A 15643-nucleotide genomic window follows, 5' to 3' on the forward strand; every position below is an offset into this window, starting at 1 on the left:
CAAAAGCGTTCATATATTTCGGAATACCGATGATTTATATGGTTCATCTCCAGATTGTTTACATTTATATTGGGTTATTATTTTTTTTACTTTTGACTTAAATATCTCTATCAGAGCTGCTGAAAGCCACACACCCAAGAGGTCAGACATCAAGGCTGCATCCTGTAGGAGAGTTCGGATCATATGCTCATCATCTCTGGACATCTGTGAATATATTGGATATCTTGAGAATATGTTACACAGAACTTTAACAATCACAGCAAACTAAACCAGAAGGTGTGAGAACAAATCGTAGAACATTCATCAGACATTCAAACACATTTCCATGACTTCGTCACCGAAACATCTCCCACAAGGACGAAAAGAAGAAACATGTGCTGTTAACAATACACAAATTTATTTAGGCTCATTTCGACTACAAAGCTAAGCTATATAAGATTTCAACCCTAGTGGACTAGGTAAATCAGAATAAAAGCAAAACAAAAGAGCTATAAACATATTGCCCAAAATCATTCGTTTCCGCGTGGAAGAGGAGACATGTTTATGTGCAACAATTATGTACAACCACATTTCCACTCTGTGTGTAAACGTATGATTCGAACTGCTATATAAATGGGTCTATATTTGGGTAATATTTTCTCACTTTTCTATTTCTTCGTCACTTTAAATATCTAATAATTGTGTACAATTATAAAATCTTAGATTGGCAGTGTGTTAAACGAGCAACAATAATTAAAAAAAAACACCACGTAATTATTTTATTGCACATTTTCCGAACAGTCCACACAACATCTTTTTATATTCACTTTAGTACATATAAATATGTAACATACATGTAACAGTCATTCACCGCAATGTCTTTATATTATGTCAGAGGCAGCTTCCTGTGGTTACTAATCTCCATGGCAACACTGGGGTTCAGGTAGAAAGTATTTGCGAGGATGGTGGTGCTAGCAATTACAATGATTTCTTTGGTAACAAGAAGTAGGATGCAATCACAGCAAAATGTTTTGTGTCATGAGAATTGCAATTAGCAAGTGCAGTCAGTCCTGTTGAGATCGTGTTGGACATATTTCTCCTTCAATGATTCCGTGAAGACGGCAATTTTATTTCTGATGTACACTGCTCCAGACCCTCCATCTGTCGCTCCAGTTATCATTGCCATTGTCATTAATAATAACAGTAGTCATAGAAGGCAGCAGAAAAAAAGCAGTTGAAAACAATAATAATTCTGTTAGCAGTATCAGCGACCAAGAGAGTGATGTTAGCTATGGGTAGGATTGGAAGGGTAGATACAAGCAGTTTCAGAAGCATACCAACAGTTATAAAATTTCCTAATGGCGCTGTAATTTCTGTTGCGTTTCTGATTTTCTTACAGCAGCAGTAGGTATCCACTATACAAACATTTCACAATACAGCTAAAATTTAACAGCAAATATATAGATATTGATATAGATTTTATAATTTGCAACAATATAAAACTGTTAAAAATCTCCAACGTAAAAAACATAACCGCATTCAATACCGGTACTTTCCTAATAACTGACAAACATTGTTAACAAATAATACAGAATAATAAATAAGTCAACAAAGACAGGTAATAAATAGACAACGATGAAGAATACAATCGTTACCTTGTACAATCAGCACATTGTGATTGATTGATCGATTTGACTGAACGATCAATCTATTAATAGCATTAAGATTGAGATTGTATACAGGGCTCTGAGAAGATAAAGCGATAAAACAATGCCGGGTATTTGTTTATCAGCGGTAAGATATGTACACTAACAAAGTTGATGACAAGATACAACAATGCCGATTGATTACTTACATATACATTCATTATAAGCACTAGCGATAAGAAGACACATGGAGATAACAATTGAAAGCAGAGAAGAGAAGCACAAAAATAAATTGTAAATACAATTTTTAAATAACAAAAAAATACCACTGGCCACTTCATGTCAACATGGATACATAGCGCACTCCCTTCCTCTCTATCTAACACAGACATGCGTGCAAGTACACAATTACAAACACGCACGCACACATACATACATATACATGTACCCACATCAGCACATACACAAGATGTAAGCAGAAAATCCTCTTCTCGCTTTACCTGCAAACACTACTCAGCTTCCGGTTGCTTTGTTTATTTGGAAGGGATGCAGATTGACCATTCACCTTCCAACACTCTACTTTAATTGTTTGGGGTTTTTTTCTATTTAAGAGTCGCTCGGGTCGCCACCCACGGGAATATCTGGATGGACAGATCGCTCACTGATCACTCACTTTTCGGACATTTGCCTCCTCCGACCTAAAGGCAGTTCTTAACTGAACAAAGTGTCAAAGCTTCAAACCTCTGGAGTGTCGTAAAGTCTCATTGTATTGGCAATATAGTGGAAAACATATCTGGCTCGACATATTAACCAAAGCTCCAAAGTTCCTAACATTATGGCTTTCTTGATCTCGACACATAACTTTGCCAAAGCTGGTCAAACGTTTGACAACTTTTAGAAACGCCTTCTCGCTTCTGAACAATAATGGCTGTCGTTAAAAAAAAAACATTTCTTGTTACACAGTTAGTTACATGCAATGCACTTTATAGTACAGTATGCAATTGAGTTCTGGCATGAAACTACCTATTCCTTGCTCAGTTTTTAAAAGCCCTTTACAACCAACAGCCACCAAATCATCAAAGCCACACATATTTCAATCGGTAAAATGTCTACCTCAGATTTGACTGACTGAAAAATATAGAAAAACAGTTTTTAAATTGAATTCCTGAAATTAAGGTAAATTTTAAAATATTTTTTAAATTGAAATAACCTCACCACTGATAGATCTTTCGTCCAGGGACTGTTAACTGCAGTTTCGTACCCCTCGGTTACCATGAGAACCATGGCCAAACCCAGTCTATCAATGAAAATCGTCCCTAAACCAAACAGATACAGTCGACTTTCACTTTATCTCGGACCTGTTTAAACTGCAACACTTTCCACGGTGTTAGCCACGTGACGCTAGCCAGCCAATCAGCAGAAGGGAATGGCCTGCCGGATCCCAGCGCGCGTGTCTGTGCCGAAGATCCAGGCCATGGGCAGGATCCAGGACTTGGTCAGCATCAGCCACAGTGCGAAGGTGTAGACACCCTCCAGAGTGCGACACTCTGAGTCAGCGGCGCAGCCCAGGTAACCTTCGGTGGTCAGCAGAGCGAAGAGGAAGATGGGAGTGTAGAAGAGGATGTTGACAAAGCTGGCCAGGCAGATGTCGAAAGGTGCGTGAACTCGTTCGCCACACACGTCCAGACCTAAGTACTCTCGCTTGATCAAATACATCACAGCTACCTGTGGTATACAAGATAAGACAAGAAATGGGCACTTAGGCTGAGATCTTTCACAAAATAAACTGTTATGTCTTTGCTTTATAAAGGCCCAAGCTAAAACCCACGCAGATAATTATTTTAAATACACATTTTTACATTTCTCAAATGTATGGGTTGGGTGCTTAATTGATTGTGGTGTTGCTTCTGACAAAACTAACAATAAAAACAATCGTGTGACAGAGGTTCTTACCGACAACGTCACCACCAGCAAGATGCACCCGTACAAGATGTAACTCATCGTCAGAAGAGTTCGCGCGTAGACGCCCTCGGTGATGATCTGGCACATGTTGCCTGTGTTGTAGGGCGAGATCTTGCGGAGGCTGACGATGTAGATAGGGACAAGGAGGAGGATGCTCACCAACCAGGGACCTACAAAGAGCGAGCCCAGGATGCAGGCTCGGCTGCCGCCCTCCGAGTACAGGTTACAGGTCAGGCGGAGGATGTAGTCGATGTTCAGGACCAACACACCCAGGGTGGTGATGGAGGGGATGAGGAAGTCAGCGAAGAGCCGCGCCACCTGCAAACAACCGTTAGGTGTCTCAGGTGAGTGTTGCGGCCAGGAAATGGGGGAAGGGAGTGAGAGGTTAATGAACTAGACGAGGAGGAGAAAGATATGAACTGAGAGCACTGCTGTCTGTACCACCATATATTGAATTCTCAATCGCAGCAGGAGTGAACTTTAAAAATGATTAACTAGTACACCTTTAAAGTATGGCAGGGGCTTTAAGACAAAACACTGTTTCATTTAATTTTATTCATGATAAAATGATAGATATGTCATGGTAAAATTCGAAATCCACCCTATCCTCAACACTTTAATATGAAATTTTATTCATTCATTATTATTGTTGATATAACATTGAAAACTTAAACTCAAGTATGGAAATGATGAGTGACATATACACAACTTGAAACATGCATAAAAATAATACTTAATAATGAATGTTAATCGCTTACTAAAGGTAACATTGTGCACCATTTTATTTGTCTGTTGTCACATGTATATGCTGCACTCTATATTGATGGTTACATTATAGTGAGCGTGTTAATGATTTTATTTTACTGTGTCTGTTCATTTCCTCTCTAATATTTAAACGAAGTACCTACATGAAACGTGGAACACTCTGTGACCGTTGATCCTTTCATTCCAAGGTCGGTGATGAGGGGCAGAATGAGGAGACCCTGGATGAGGTCTCCGAAAGCTACACTGAGGATGAGGATGTGCTTGGAGCTGGACCGCAGAGCCTTGGACATGAGGATCACGACGATGAAGAAGGCGTTGACGACGAAGATAGACAGAATGAAGAGGATGAGGAGTCCGAGGTTGAAGCGGCTCTGCTGCACCATGCTTTGCGCCACCACGTATCGCTTGTTGTGCGCCAGGGCGTCCAGCGACTGCAGCTGCAGCTCGTGTTCTGGCAGCAGCCACACATCGTCGCCATCGAGAGCTAGTCGGTCATCCATCTGGAACGAGGAGTAAAGAAAACAAAAATGTAAAGCATCAGTGTCCACAGGATGCATCGAAGACATGTAGGCATCTGGAGCACGGTTTGCAATGTTTGAAGTTCTGTCGCTGAACGCATCTGTGTGTCGATGGACTTAATGGTCTACAGGGTATATTAATTATTATTTTCTAATGATTGGATAAGCTCCGTGCAAGACACCATATCCCCAACTATCCCCATTCCCTAGTTAGCCTTCGATACTCGGATTCTTTTCCAACATGTTGTCAGAAGAGTGACTGCACTCCGACCCTGTCCTGACCCTGAGAGTGCATAACGTGTGTCTGTAATATTTTGTGTATGAGTGAGTATTGTAGAAGTGAGGGTGTCTTTTATATGTCAGCATGATTGTTGGCGATTCAGCTTACTTATGTATATCGTTTCTGTAAAGCACTTTGAGCATGTCATTGGAAAAGCGCTATAAAAAAATCTTTCATACTATTAATATTTACTGAAATGAACAAATATTTTCAATAAAACTAGTATTCACAAGATCGTCTTATGAACTGCTGCTATTACTTTTGGTACAACCATCAAAACTTCTTCTTTCCTAAACTATTATCGTTGTCATCATTGCTGTTATCGATGGCAAAGCGATAGCCATCAAAACATTTCATAGCGTTATACTGCTCAAACTTTCAAGGGACGAAAATGTGAGAGAATACGGGAAAGGGTTTATGCAGTTAGTTCCCTTTAGCTGTGGATGCCTGATGATCGTCTTCCCACTCACCCACCTCCTACCACAGTAAAAGGTAGACATTTCTAGACATTTCTCGTAGTGCAGCGATACAATAGTCTCTCATCCGTTTTCCAAACAATCAGATATTTACATGTCTGCATTTTTTTTAACAGGCGGATGGGACTGACGCGCAGAAGATCAGCAGAAAATGCGTAGAAAAAGAAATTAGCACACAGCAGTGCATATTTTTGAACAAGAAATTGTTATCAGATGTTAAAAAGATGATACTAGCCAGTGATAAAAGTGTTTTACCTCATTGTGTGATATAAATTTTTTCATTCCGTGTGCATCTGCTGCTACTAATTATAGCCTCCACATTTTTTACTCTAAGTTAACGGGAACACAGAAAAATACGAACAGGGTTATCAAAGAAATAAAATCCTTAGTTTGTACCCTCTTAATAACTCTTAATAACTTGCTATCAGCTTCTCCGCAAGCTCACCCTTTCACTTCCAGTTCAGAAAATTAATGTGTATTAGTTAACAAACATTTCCACTTAATGAAGTGTATGAGTTGTTTACTTGTGATTAACATCTTTTTCCTAAAGTTCCGGTAGAATTCGTACACACATCCACAGACATCGACACACACACACAGAGGGAAGAGAGATCGGAGATAAATATCTAAAGCTCCATCTTTTCAGAACCTACAAAACCCAACATTTGTCACCAGCTGCTGTCAAATGCCTGTTTCTCTCTGACAATAATTATTTTAGACACTTACCCTGGAGAATCAGCAGACCCTGTACAATCTGTGAAACCTTCTCGCTAGTATCTGATATGCGCAATGTGGTTACAAGGGGGTTCAGCGGCTGTGTATTATCTGCTCGGCACCGGATGCTGACATTTCTCACGCAACCCGCTTTGCACCACCTCCACACCCTCTGACCCCTCAACTGTTTGATTAACTCCCCTTGTGTACCACCACTACGACAGCGTCCAGAAACTACAACAAATGTGTCGACTGCGATTCAGCTGAGAAAAATTCCCCTTACTTTATCCATACTCTTATATGAAAAGAATTTTTTTAATAAAAATAATGTACAAAGATTTGGATTTTATCTGAGAATGAATATTTTGTGGTTTATCCAGCTGTGACTAAGCAACATCTGTCGCAACTGGTGTAAAAATTAGATGTACCTAAAGACTGTTTGCAGTGATCCTCTCAAGTAATTGTGTTGTTTGTGTTGTTAGCACTCGTTGGCATCCATGTAAGAGAATAAATCATGGGAGGTGGCTAAGGAAACGACAGAATTGTACCGAGCAGCTCTTTCACGGCAGAAGGGAGGAAACCACAATTCTCTTTTGTTCATCTTGCTTTACATCCCGAGTGATGACGAGTGCGAGATAAACTTAGCAGGGTTTTCCCGTGGAAGTATATCCTGTTACTGCAGGTACAGCTCGTGTGTCTTGAACGTTGTTTTGTGTTTTCTTGTTTGGGAACTGCCTTGGTGGTGAGGTGTTGCCTTTTTTGTCAAATATTCTTTTAAGACATTTTTGAGACAGGTAAAAACATTCACGCAAATACTCCTGCGTAAGCGTCTGTACACTGCTTGGCATTCAAGTCGGCGAGCGTGACGAGTGTTCAGTGTACCTACGTACACCTGCGCTACGTACAACAACCTGAAGGGGGGGGAGGGAGCGCAAGCGCACGTGGCCCGTAGTGACGTCACGCAGCCCCCCTGCTGACATTTACACGCGCTCTCGGCTTCACGACCAGCACTGACATGCGCACTGCACCTTGCACGTGGCGCTCGTAGCAATGGTCCACCCACACCTTCCACCGCCCATGAACGAGATGGAATGTGTGGCATAGTAACTCAAGTGCTCTTGATCCTCAGGTTGCCTAGAGCAACACAGGAAGAGCAAAGCACTGTGGAATAACAGTTTGAGTGTGAGCTGAGGAGGGAAGAGAGAGGAAAATGGAGGTAAATTACATTTAAGGTATACGCTCTTGTCTGTTATGGAACGGTTGCCCTCTGAAACCAGCGATGCATCAGCTAGAAGACTGACATTTTATGTCGGCGCTACCTTCACAACCATCTTGAACTGGAAATAAAAGTCGGGTGGCTAACATATCATCATAAAAAAACTCACACCTGCTTTGTTCTGCAAGTAAGCAAAATCGACGGGATGAATGCACAAAAATAAGAAGTGTTTTTTTTCAAACTTGCACTAACAGGAACAAACAAAATCAAAACCATTTCTTGAAAATTCAGCCATTAATACCGCCATTACCTACTAAAATAAAATCCTCAGGTAATCCTCCAATCTAAGTCGCGAGCTTTTACTTTCAATCGAAAAGATGAAATAATGAGTTTGACAGCAATGGGAGAGAAGTGGAAGAGGAAGCTACCCGTATATAGACATGGGGAGCCTGTTGAGCCCAGTGAGCCATGACTAGTGAATGTCTAGTGAATGCCGCTCACCACACCTGTGCCTTGCGTCAGCATCAAAGGGCAGACCTAGGATCCGGAGTTTACAGCGCCTGGGTTTCTGCTGTTGTTTGCGATAAGCAAAAGGTTGTGTTTCCTTCGTATATATATATTATCCGGGCATCTGGGTGGAAGGTAATAGGGGTAGTGCGTCAACGGTTACCGCTCTTGCTTATTGTGTACGTCTAGAGTTACCTTTCTTCCTGTCTTTTTTGTTGCAGGTTGTTGGTGGATTTGAAGGCGGTAAGGAGAGCTGTAATTAAGTACAATTGGTTTTTGTTCTCTTCCCATGGAGAATTCTATCACATATTTTGAAGAAACAAATCTTCTCTTGGGTTTTCTTACAATGTGGAAGCAACTCAACAGCTAAAATGTTACAGAATGACTTAGATGTTGTAGATGTGATAGATGTTGTAGAGTTTTGCTCCGTTAAGAAATGTCCGGTGATTTATGATTGTTTCTTATTTTTCTAGTAGTGTTGTGCAACATAAAATGATTAAGAAAACAATAATCAGCGCTAAAATTTTCTGAGCTATTTGATTGGCTCATTTTTTTCTATGTGGATTTAGACTAAAAGAAATGCGGATGCAAAGTATTATCTATTATCTTTTTCTTGCAGAAAGTTACGAGTGGGAACCAAATGTTTTATTCTCATACATGATGTGTTATTCTTGGAACAAAAATCATACTTTTACAGTGCAGAAGTACGTTTTAAAGGCTTCTTTCAATACGCTTTCATCAACATTTCCTTCTCATTAGACACGTTGCATGACATGCACTCTGGAGGTCGTATTCATGGACTGAAAGTAAGGTTATATCGGAGGTAGCTGTGTTCTGGAAACAAAACTGATATTCTCTGGGACTACACAAATATAAGAGATTGAAAGCTGGCCATCCACACCTATCCTCAAGCTTTCAAGCACCTACCGACATTTTCACCTGGCACCCTTGGCTAATTAGCTGACACCTGATACACGCTGACATCCACAGTCCTAGTGAGACAGGCATCACGCATGCGCAGTGAAGCATGGACGTACCATCCACCACCTCCTTTCATTGCCCAGCTAAACATACACACCCTTGCACCAAGCACTTGGCACTCGTATTCTTGAGGATCACAATTTTTATATCTGTTGCACTAAAATTGTGTTTGTGCCAGCAAAGTTAGTCTCTTTCCTTTGTACGTAAAAGAGGCGGAAAGTATAAGACCGGTGCAGTCGGACAGGTATACGGACTTGCCCCGAAAGACCCAAGAAGCCCGCATGTGTTTAGCAAGGTGAGCAGAAAGGTAAACAAGGTGACCCGTTAGCGCATGCTCGTTCCGAACCTTCAGAAATCCCACTGACATGTACCAGGTATCAACTTTGGAAAGCGTAACCCTAAACTTTCACAGCCATTTGCAGCTCAGCAACCGTCTCTTCCATGCGTATAAGAAAAAAAATTGTTTGCGGCGGTGGAAATTTGCAACAGCATCAAAACAAAACAAAATGGTAAACGGGAACTTGATAGACTCTGGCATTTTTTCCTTAGTGAGTGCAAACACACACAAGCACGCGCCTGCATCCACACATATGATCATCGTTGTTGTAATATTCAATAAAGGGAACTGCAAGGAAAGTGAGAGATTTGAGTGTGTGTCATCTGACAGCGTGCGTTAGATATCGTTATAACCAAATCAAACATTCCCTGATCATGGGTTCTATGTGAAAAAAACCTGATGGCAATGCCTGGCTGCAAATGTCACACAGATTGTCAGCAGTCCGTGGCATTTTATATACATAAGTGGGCGGTCAACCCTGTACTTTGCAGACGATAATGATGTCATCTCAGGCAGAAACTACAAACTTCTAGACCTTTCAACCATAGCAGGACATGAAGAAATAGAGATCAGCGCTGCCAACATAGCAGAGATGTTCGTGAAAACACAGCAGGTGGAGGTGTCTTCAAACAGCTGGAAGCCCCGTGACCAACTATGGTTCATCCGCATCAGGACTGCAGTAGGTTAACCAAGATTTTATAGTCCTCTGCGGATGGAAAAGCTGGACGCAGCGAAGAAAATATATCGATGTCGTCGAACAGCAACTAATCGGCGGAAGTTTGCTAGACTTGCCAAAGTGACCCACCATGACAAGCTAGAACTACCATTCAATATACTCTTCATAAAGGTCGATACCACCATCGACAAAAAACACGAACGTTGGTGATATAATAGACCTTCACTGTCTCTTTGCCACTGCTCGGCAAAGGTCAAATTTAAGAACTGTAGATGCTTTTTTCCACCTAGTCTTTCACCTTTAGACAGGTTAAAGGAGAACCAGATGTCACATCTTCTAGAATAAAAACAAGCCGATGCAACCTAAGGTCTGCAGCTTCTTGCCAAGCGGTCACCAGACTTCAACAGCGCACAACTTACACATGACATCATCAGATTTTGTTATTTCCACTCTTGTATCTTCGGAGGATGACTCCCTAAGCTAGCAAACAGGCAACTTGAGCCCCACCTGAGCTGCCCTATCCTACCAGGTGTAAATCGCAGGTAAGAAAGATTCTGGGATAAAAATAGCGACTGCGCAGTGGGAGTATTTCTGATGATGCGTCATCGCGTGTCAAACCGAGGCTGGAATTCAGGAGGCTGGAGAAGGATGGGTTCGCTGAAATACACATAAAGCAATGACAAGAAATACAAAAGAGCAGCAAGAAAGGTGCAGCACACCTGTGGAACCTCTTGACTGATGGTACACATTTTTGGACTGCTCTGTTACAGACTCAAGGCCCCTTTTCACATTTAGCGATTTAAAGAAAGAGGCACCTAGTGAAACAAAGATTCCTTCATGCAGTCTAGTTTTTGATAATATTTCATGTCTACCCAGTAACCTAAACCGTTAGCTATGCGTTTCTTTTCCCTTCACCTGTTTCTTTGTTTTGAAAGTATACAAGGATGAAGGTAGCGCGCAAGGCACAATAGCAGTCCACGAATAATAACAGGTGAGTCTTATGGACATGCCTTTAGCAGATGTTTACATACAAAACTTTCCCTTTAACTCAAAACATTTTTAAATATAAACAAACGTGCTTATTTATTGTGCCTCAACCCTACTCACTCGATATGTGCACTGCAGGCTGTCACGTGATCTTTTAATCCGAGTCCTATCGTCAAAAGCTACGAACTTTGACATCTGTAACTGCTGGTGTTACTCTTCCCTTTAATCTTAAATTGCCCTTTTCTCTTGTTTTAGTCTCTGTGACTCATTTCAAGATTGTATAGACAGAAGCGTGTGCTACATTTTAAAATTCAGAAAGGTTATGTTCCTACAAAGGTTAAAGAAATAAAATGTGTTCTCTTCGTGAAGCAGTCAGTGCAGTGCTCCAAGAATTATGTCTCATTTTTATCGACTGTTTATGCAAACCACTTTTCTAGGGTGACCATCTGTTATTTTAACCCTTCCCAACCCAACAACTATCTATCCACAAAGCCAGGATAAAAACTGAAGTAATTGCCAGAAGCTTGAACGCGAAGTTGCTTTCAAAAAGTTGTGGAAAGACGAGGAGACTTCTCTGAAATTGAAGACAAATTGAACGATAGCCAACAGCCATGGACCACTTTCAGTCACAAAGGGAGCTAATGCATATGTTCTTAAGGAAGCCGTGGTGAGTGAATTCCCTTGAAAAAAAGGGCTGCTCCAGCAAACCGTTTGTTTTGGCTTCCTCTGCGTTGGAGAATTACACATATTAGAGTTCATGCCCAGAAAGAAACAAGCAAAATGTTTAATCGCACACAACGCAGGGCGGGAGCGAAGCCAGACTTGGCAAAGGAATCACAAAGAGGCTGAAGTAGAGAGAGAAAAAAAAGAGAGAAAGAGAGAGGAGGTGGAAGGGTAGGAAAGTGAGAGAGGAGAGCAGAGATAAAGAGAGAAGGAGTGAAGGAGGGAATGTGATAAAGAGACAGTGAGTAAACAATCAGATGTCTAATCGTCAAGAGGTATTTCCCTGAGACGATGCACACTGCAGACTGCATTCACACCTCCTGCAGGTTTGCAAATAATCCTTTTGTTTGTAGCATCGGGCACGAAAAAGGAATCTTTGTCTCTCTGGTCAGTCAGCCACGGAACAGCCAACAACAATCGCTCCATAATGTTCTTTCCAGGAAGATAACCGGCATCGCACAACAATGTCTCTTCTTCCTGCTCCTAGAGTGTTTTCTTCCTTTAAGTTTGCACATGAATTTTTAAGATGTTTCTCGCTTTTTCCCCTTTTTTCGGGGTCCTCTTACTAATTTTGATTGATTTATTGATTAATTGACTGCCTGTGAAAGACCTCGCATGCAGGAGTGATTGATTCATCCATTGACGCACTCAGTAACTGACCGACTGCTTGCTTATTGAATAAGTGAACAGGTGAGTAAATAATAGTAACAATAACAAAATTAGCTATGTAACGATTCATAACCCCATTATGAAAGACAGGAGTTAAGCGCTGTACAACAATAAAACACAACTGGTCTTGTTAGTAAAGAGCTCATTGTAAGCTCTGTGAGTGCAGCTACTCATATCAAAAGTATGATGAATACCATCAGTATATATGCGATATACAGTCTTGCTGGACTTTTGTAGCCGACGGCTCAGTCACAGAAATAAAGGTCAAAGTTCATTATCAAGGATTAAGAACCACGTGCATGGCACATGGTCATAGAAACCTATATGCTGCCCGCTTTAGAGGCATCAATAACTTTGATGTAGGAGCGTGAGATGAATAGTCAGTGTTGTCCATAGGAATGGGAATCCCATGGGAATCCCATGGGAAACGTCCCATGGGATAGGATGGGATGGGACAGCACACATTTGTATTTCCCATGGTAGTCGATACTTGATATTGCAAAATAAATTTACTGTTATTTCATTCATCAAGGATTTAAATCTTTCCTCTGAATCATCTATTGTATGTGAAGTAGCAAGAATTATAGAACAAAAGCCGAAAAGTGGTTTTCAGTGTTGTCCATAGGATTGTTAATACCATGGGAATCCCATGGGAAACATCCCGTGGGATGGGACGGGATGGGACAGGCATAAATTGCCATGGGACGGGATGGGACGGGACAGAAAAATATGTCCCATGGACAACCCTGTGAATAGTTCTTGAGTGAGTGGATGAAATAATGGTCTGAGACGTCCAATGCAAGATTGCAGACCTGGACAACACGCAATTAGTGTGCAATGCACGTGGCGATGAGCTTATAGAAGGATCCAGTGCCCAGCACTTTAATGTCTGACGGGAGTCGAAGAACACCTAGTCTCTGACAAGCACTCCGCGGTGACCAAACTGAATCCCAACCCGCCATACTTAGCTGCACCGACAGCGGTAACATGACCCCTGACCCTCATTTATAAAGTCCACAGTTAGCGCGCCACGCTCGTGCAAGGAAGTTAACGCGCGTCAGATGTGACCATCAGCAGGCAGCAGGCGCCAGCAATGACGCACTAACAAATGGCCACGTGACGTCTGGAGGCCACTTCCGGCTGCGAACGCGCACATCAGGCGAAATGAAAAGTATAATGATAAGCGGCAAAGACGACTGCGCCACCACCCTGGCTGTACGAGCCAGATATAAATGATTGTCGTAAACCAGACCTGACTGGCTGTTGGAACCAGAAACAAATGATTGTCGTAAGATTTGCCGGTCACCATCGACCACCCGCAGCAGGGAGTCATGCATCTATGTCCGCCGAACAGCAGGTGGGAGGAGGGGAGATGGGGTAAAGTGCTAGGGGGGAGGTAAGGGCATTCGAAGTTCAGCCGAGTCAATCAGTTCTGCGTCTTCTCTCCCTTTCCGGTGTTTCCGTTAATGCTTTCAAATTGCTGCCGTTCCCTTTCGACCACTCTCTCATTTATCCTCACACGGGGAGGTAATAGGAGAACAAAGTTGTTCCGAGCAGACAAATACAAATTTTGTGAGTGCAGATGGAGGTTGTACGACGTGCGACACGAGGAAAACATTACTCATACAACCAGACATGGTTTTGTCTAGGAAAGCTGGAAATTTCTGGAGAAAAAGAAGCCGACACGAGATTTAGTAGCGAGCCGAGTGCTTCACTCAGGAACCTTCGAGTATACAAGTTCCTGATTCGATTCATGTTGTAATGATTTCTCTGCTGTGATAGAACACCACCACTGGGTCCCCATCCAATTTTCTCTTTCTTTTATTTTCAAAAGAATTTTTAATTTTAAGACTGGTGCGTTTTCTCTGGCTTAGAATTGTGTTTTATCTTTGCCATACATCACCTCGGCTAGCACATTGAGTTGTGATGTATCTATAATCTTCGGTGTGCAGACACAAGAAGAAAGTGCGACTGGTCCTCGGTCTTGAAAGCTAACATCCGCTGGGACAGATCCACACGATTCGGATTTCCACAGACGTGCCAGCTGCCCCGGTCATGGTGGATGCATCCAGAATGTTCAGGTAAAGAAGAAAAGTGGTTACATGTGTCTGCACTCGAATCTACGAAGTTTCATGTGTGACTTATCTTTAATCTCGAGAAGTCAGCGCGCGGTCATCCGGTGTACCATCGAGCATCCGCTGTGTCTGATAGGACGTGTAACTTCCGGCAAGGGACGATAACCTGCACAACTGTGCTCCGCATGTTCGTGCTTCTAGAAGTCTCTCATACTTACACCATCTGTCAAAGAATCGCTAGTAAAAGTCTGAACGATTTCAGTATTTGTTGAGAGATTTTTTGTTTGGTGCAAGGGATCCTTCTGCAGGAAACAGCACCACGAACAGATTCCTCGTCTGTAATGGTGACTGTTATCTATCAAGAAAAAGGGGTGGATGCAGTTTATTAATTTGTTAAGGGATGGGGGAAGACACTGCTCAGCTTCGCCATTTTGGATGTTTTCTGGACATAGGCCACATCATGCTACAGGATTACCACAAGTCTGTACAAAGTACAGGGAATCATGTAAGATACGCAAAGTATAAAAAAATCCCCCAAATGCTGAACTTGTGAATTCACGGTAGAGCCCAGTCACCTGCAGTAACAACAAAGCCCTCAGGTGGTAAACAAGCAGGGAGATAATCACGCTACAGGCGCTCGCTATCTCTAGCACTTTCGCATCCCTCCATTTCTCACGAGATTCCCTTCCAAAAATATCAGCCATCATCCGTAAATAGCTGCACGCATTCTCGTTCTTCTTTCGCTCTCAGGGCATTCCACCGGCCTCTTTCTTTTTATCTCTCATACACACGCACATTTTCACATGCACACTTTCTCCTTCTCTCTCTCTCACACCTCTCTCTCTCTCGGTCTTCCCATTGCCGTATCCTAAGTTTGGCAGCAAATATTGGCCAGCCACTACAAGAAGCTTAAAAATGCGGAGAATGTACTTAAGTAGTGGGGAATACTTCACATCCTACAGCATCTAGTGTGCGATGGCTCAGTTCCCTCTATCTTTAGGTCCCTTTTCCCTCCATCTCTCTGCTTCTTTCACACTTGTTTTCCTTCTTTCCCACATTTTATCACTGGTGTGTGTGGGCATGACATCTGCTATCTCAAATACCCACCATTACTGCACATGAGTTCATACCA

General features: G+C 42.1%; 1 protein-coding gene and 1 long non-coding RNA gene across 2 annotated transcripts in view; one reads left to right on the forward strand and one right to left on the reverse strand.

Annotated features, from left to right (window-relative positions):
• Positions 1-375: 375 nt before the first annotated feature.
• LOC112553918 (5-hydroxytryptamine receptor 4-like) overlaps positions 376-15643 on the reverse strand; it is a 28217-nt gene continuing 12949 nt past the window's right edge. Inside the window, exons 3-5 of the mRNA XM_025221409.1 lie at positions 4496-4852; positions 3579-3905; positions 376-3350 (exon numbers count right to left, since the gene is read on the reverse strand). Coding sequence (XP_025077194.1) covers positions 3039-3350; positions 3579-3905; positions 4496-4852 — 996 coding nt within the window. The 3' untranslated portion in view covers positions 376-3038. The remainder of the gene's footprint in view (positions 3351-3578; positions 3906-4495; positions 4853-15643) is intronic.
• On the forward strand, positions 13157-14772 carry LOC112553923. Its single transcript, XR_003097175.1, has 2 exons — positions 13157-13793; positions 14389-14772. It is a non-coding gene; the product is annotated as an uncharacterized LOC112553923 (long non-coding RNA).

This window comes from Pomacea canaliculata, linkage group LG13 (genome assembly GCF_003073045.1).
Source record: "Pomacea canaliculata isolate SZHN2017 linkage group LG13, ASM307304v1, whole genome shotgun sequence".
Classification (NCBI taxonomy): domain Eukaryota; kingdom Metazoa; phylum Mollusca; class Gastropoda; order Architaenioglossa; family Ampullariidae; genus Pomacea; species Pomacea canaliculata.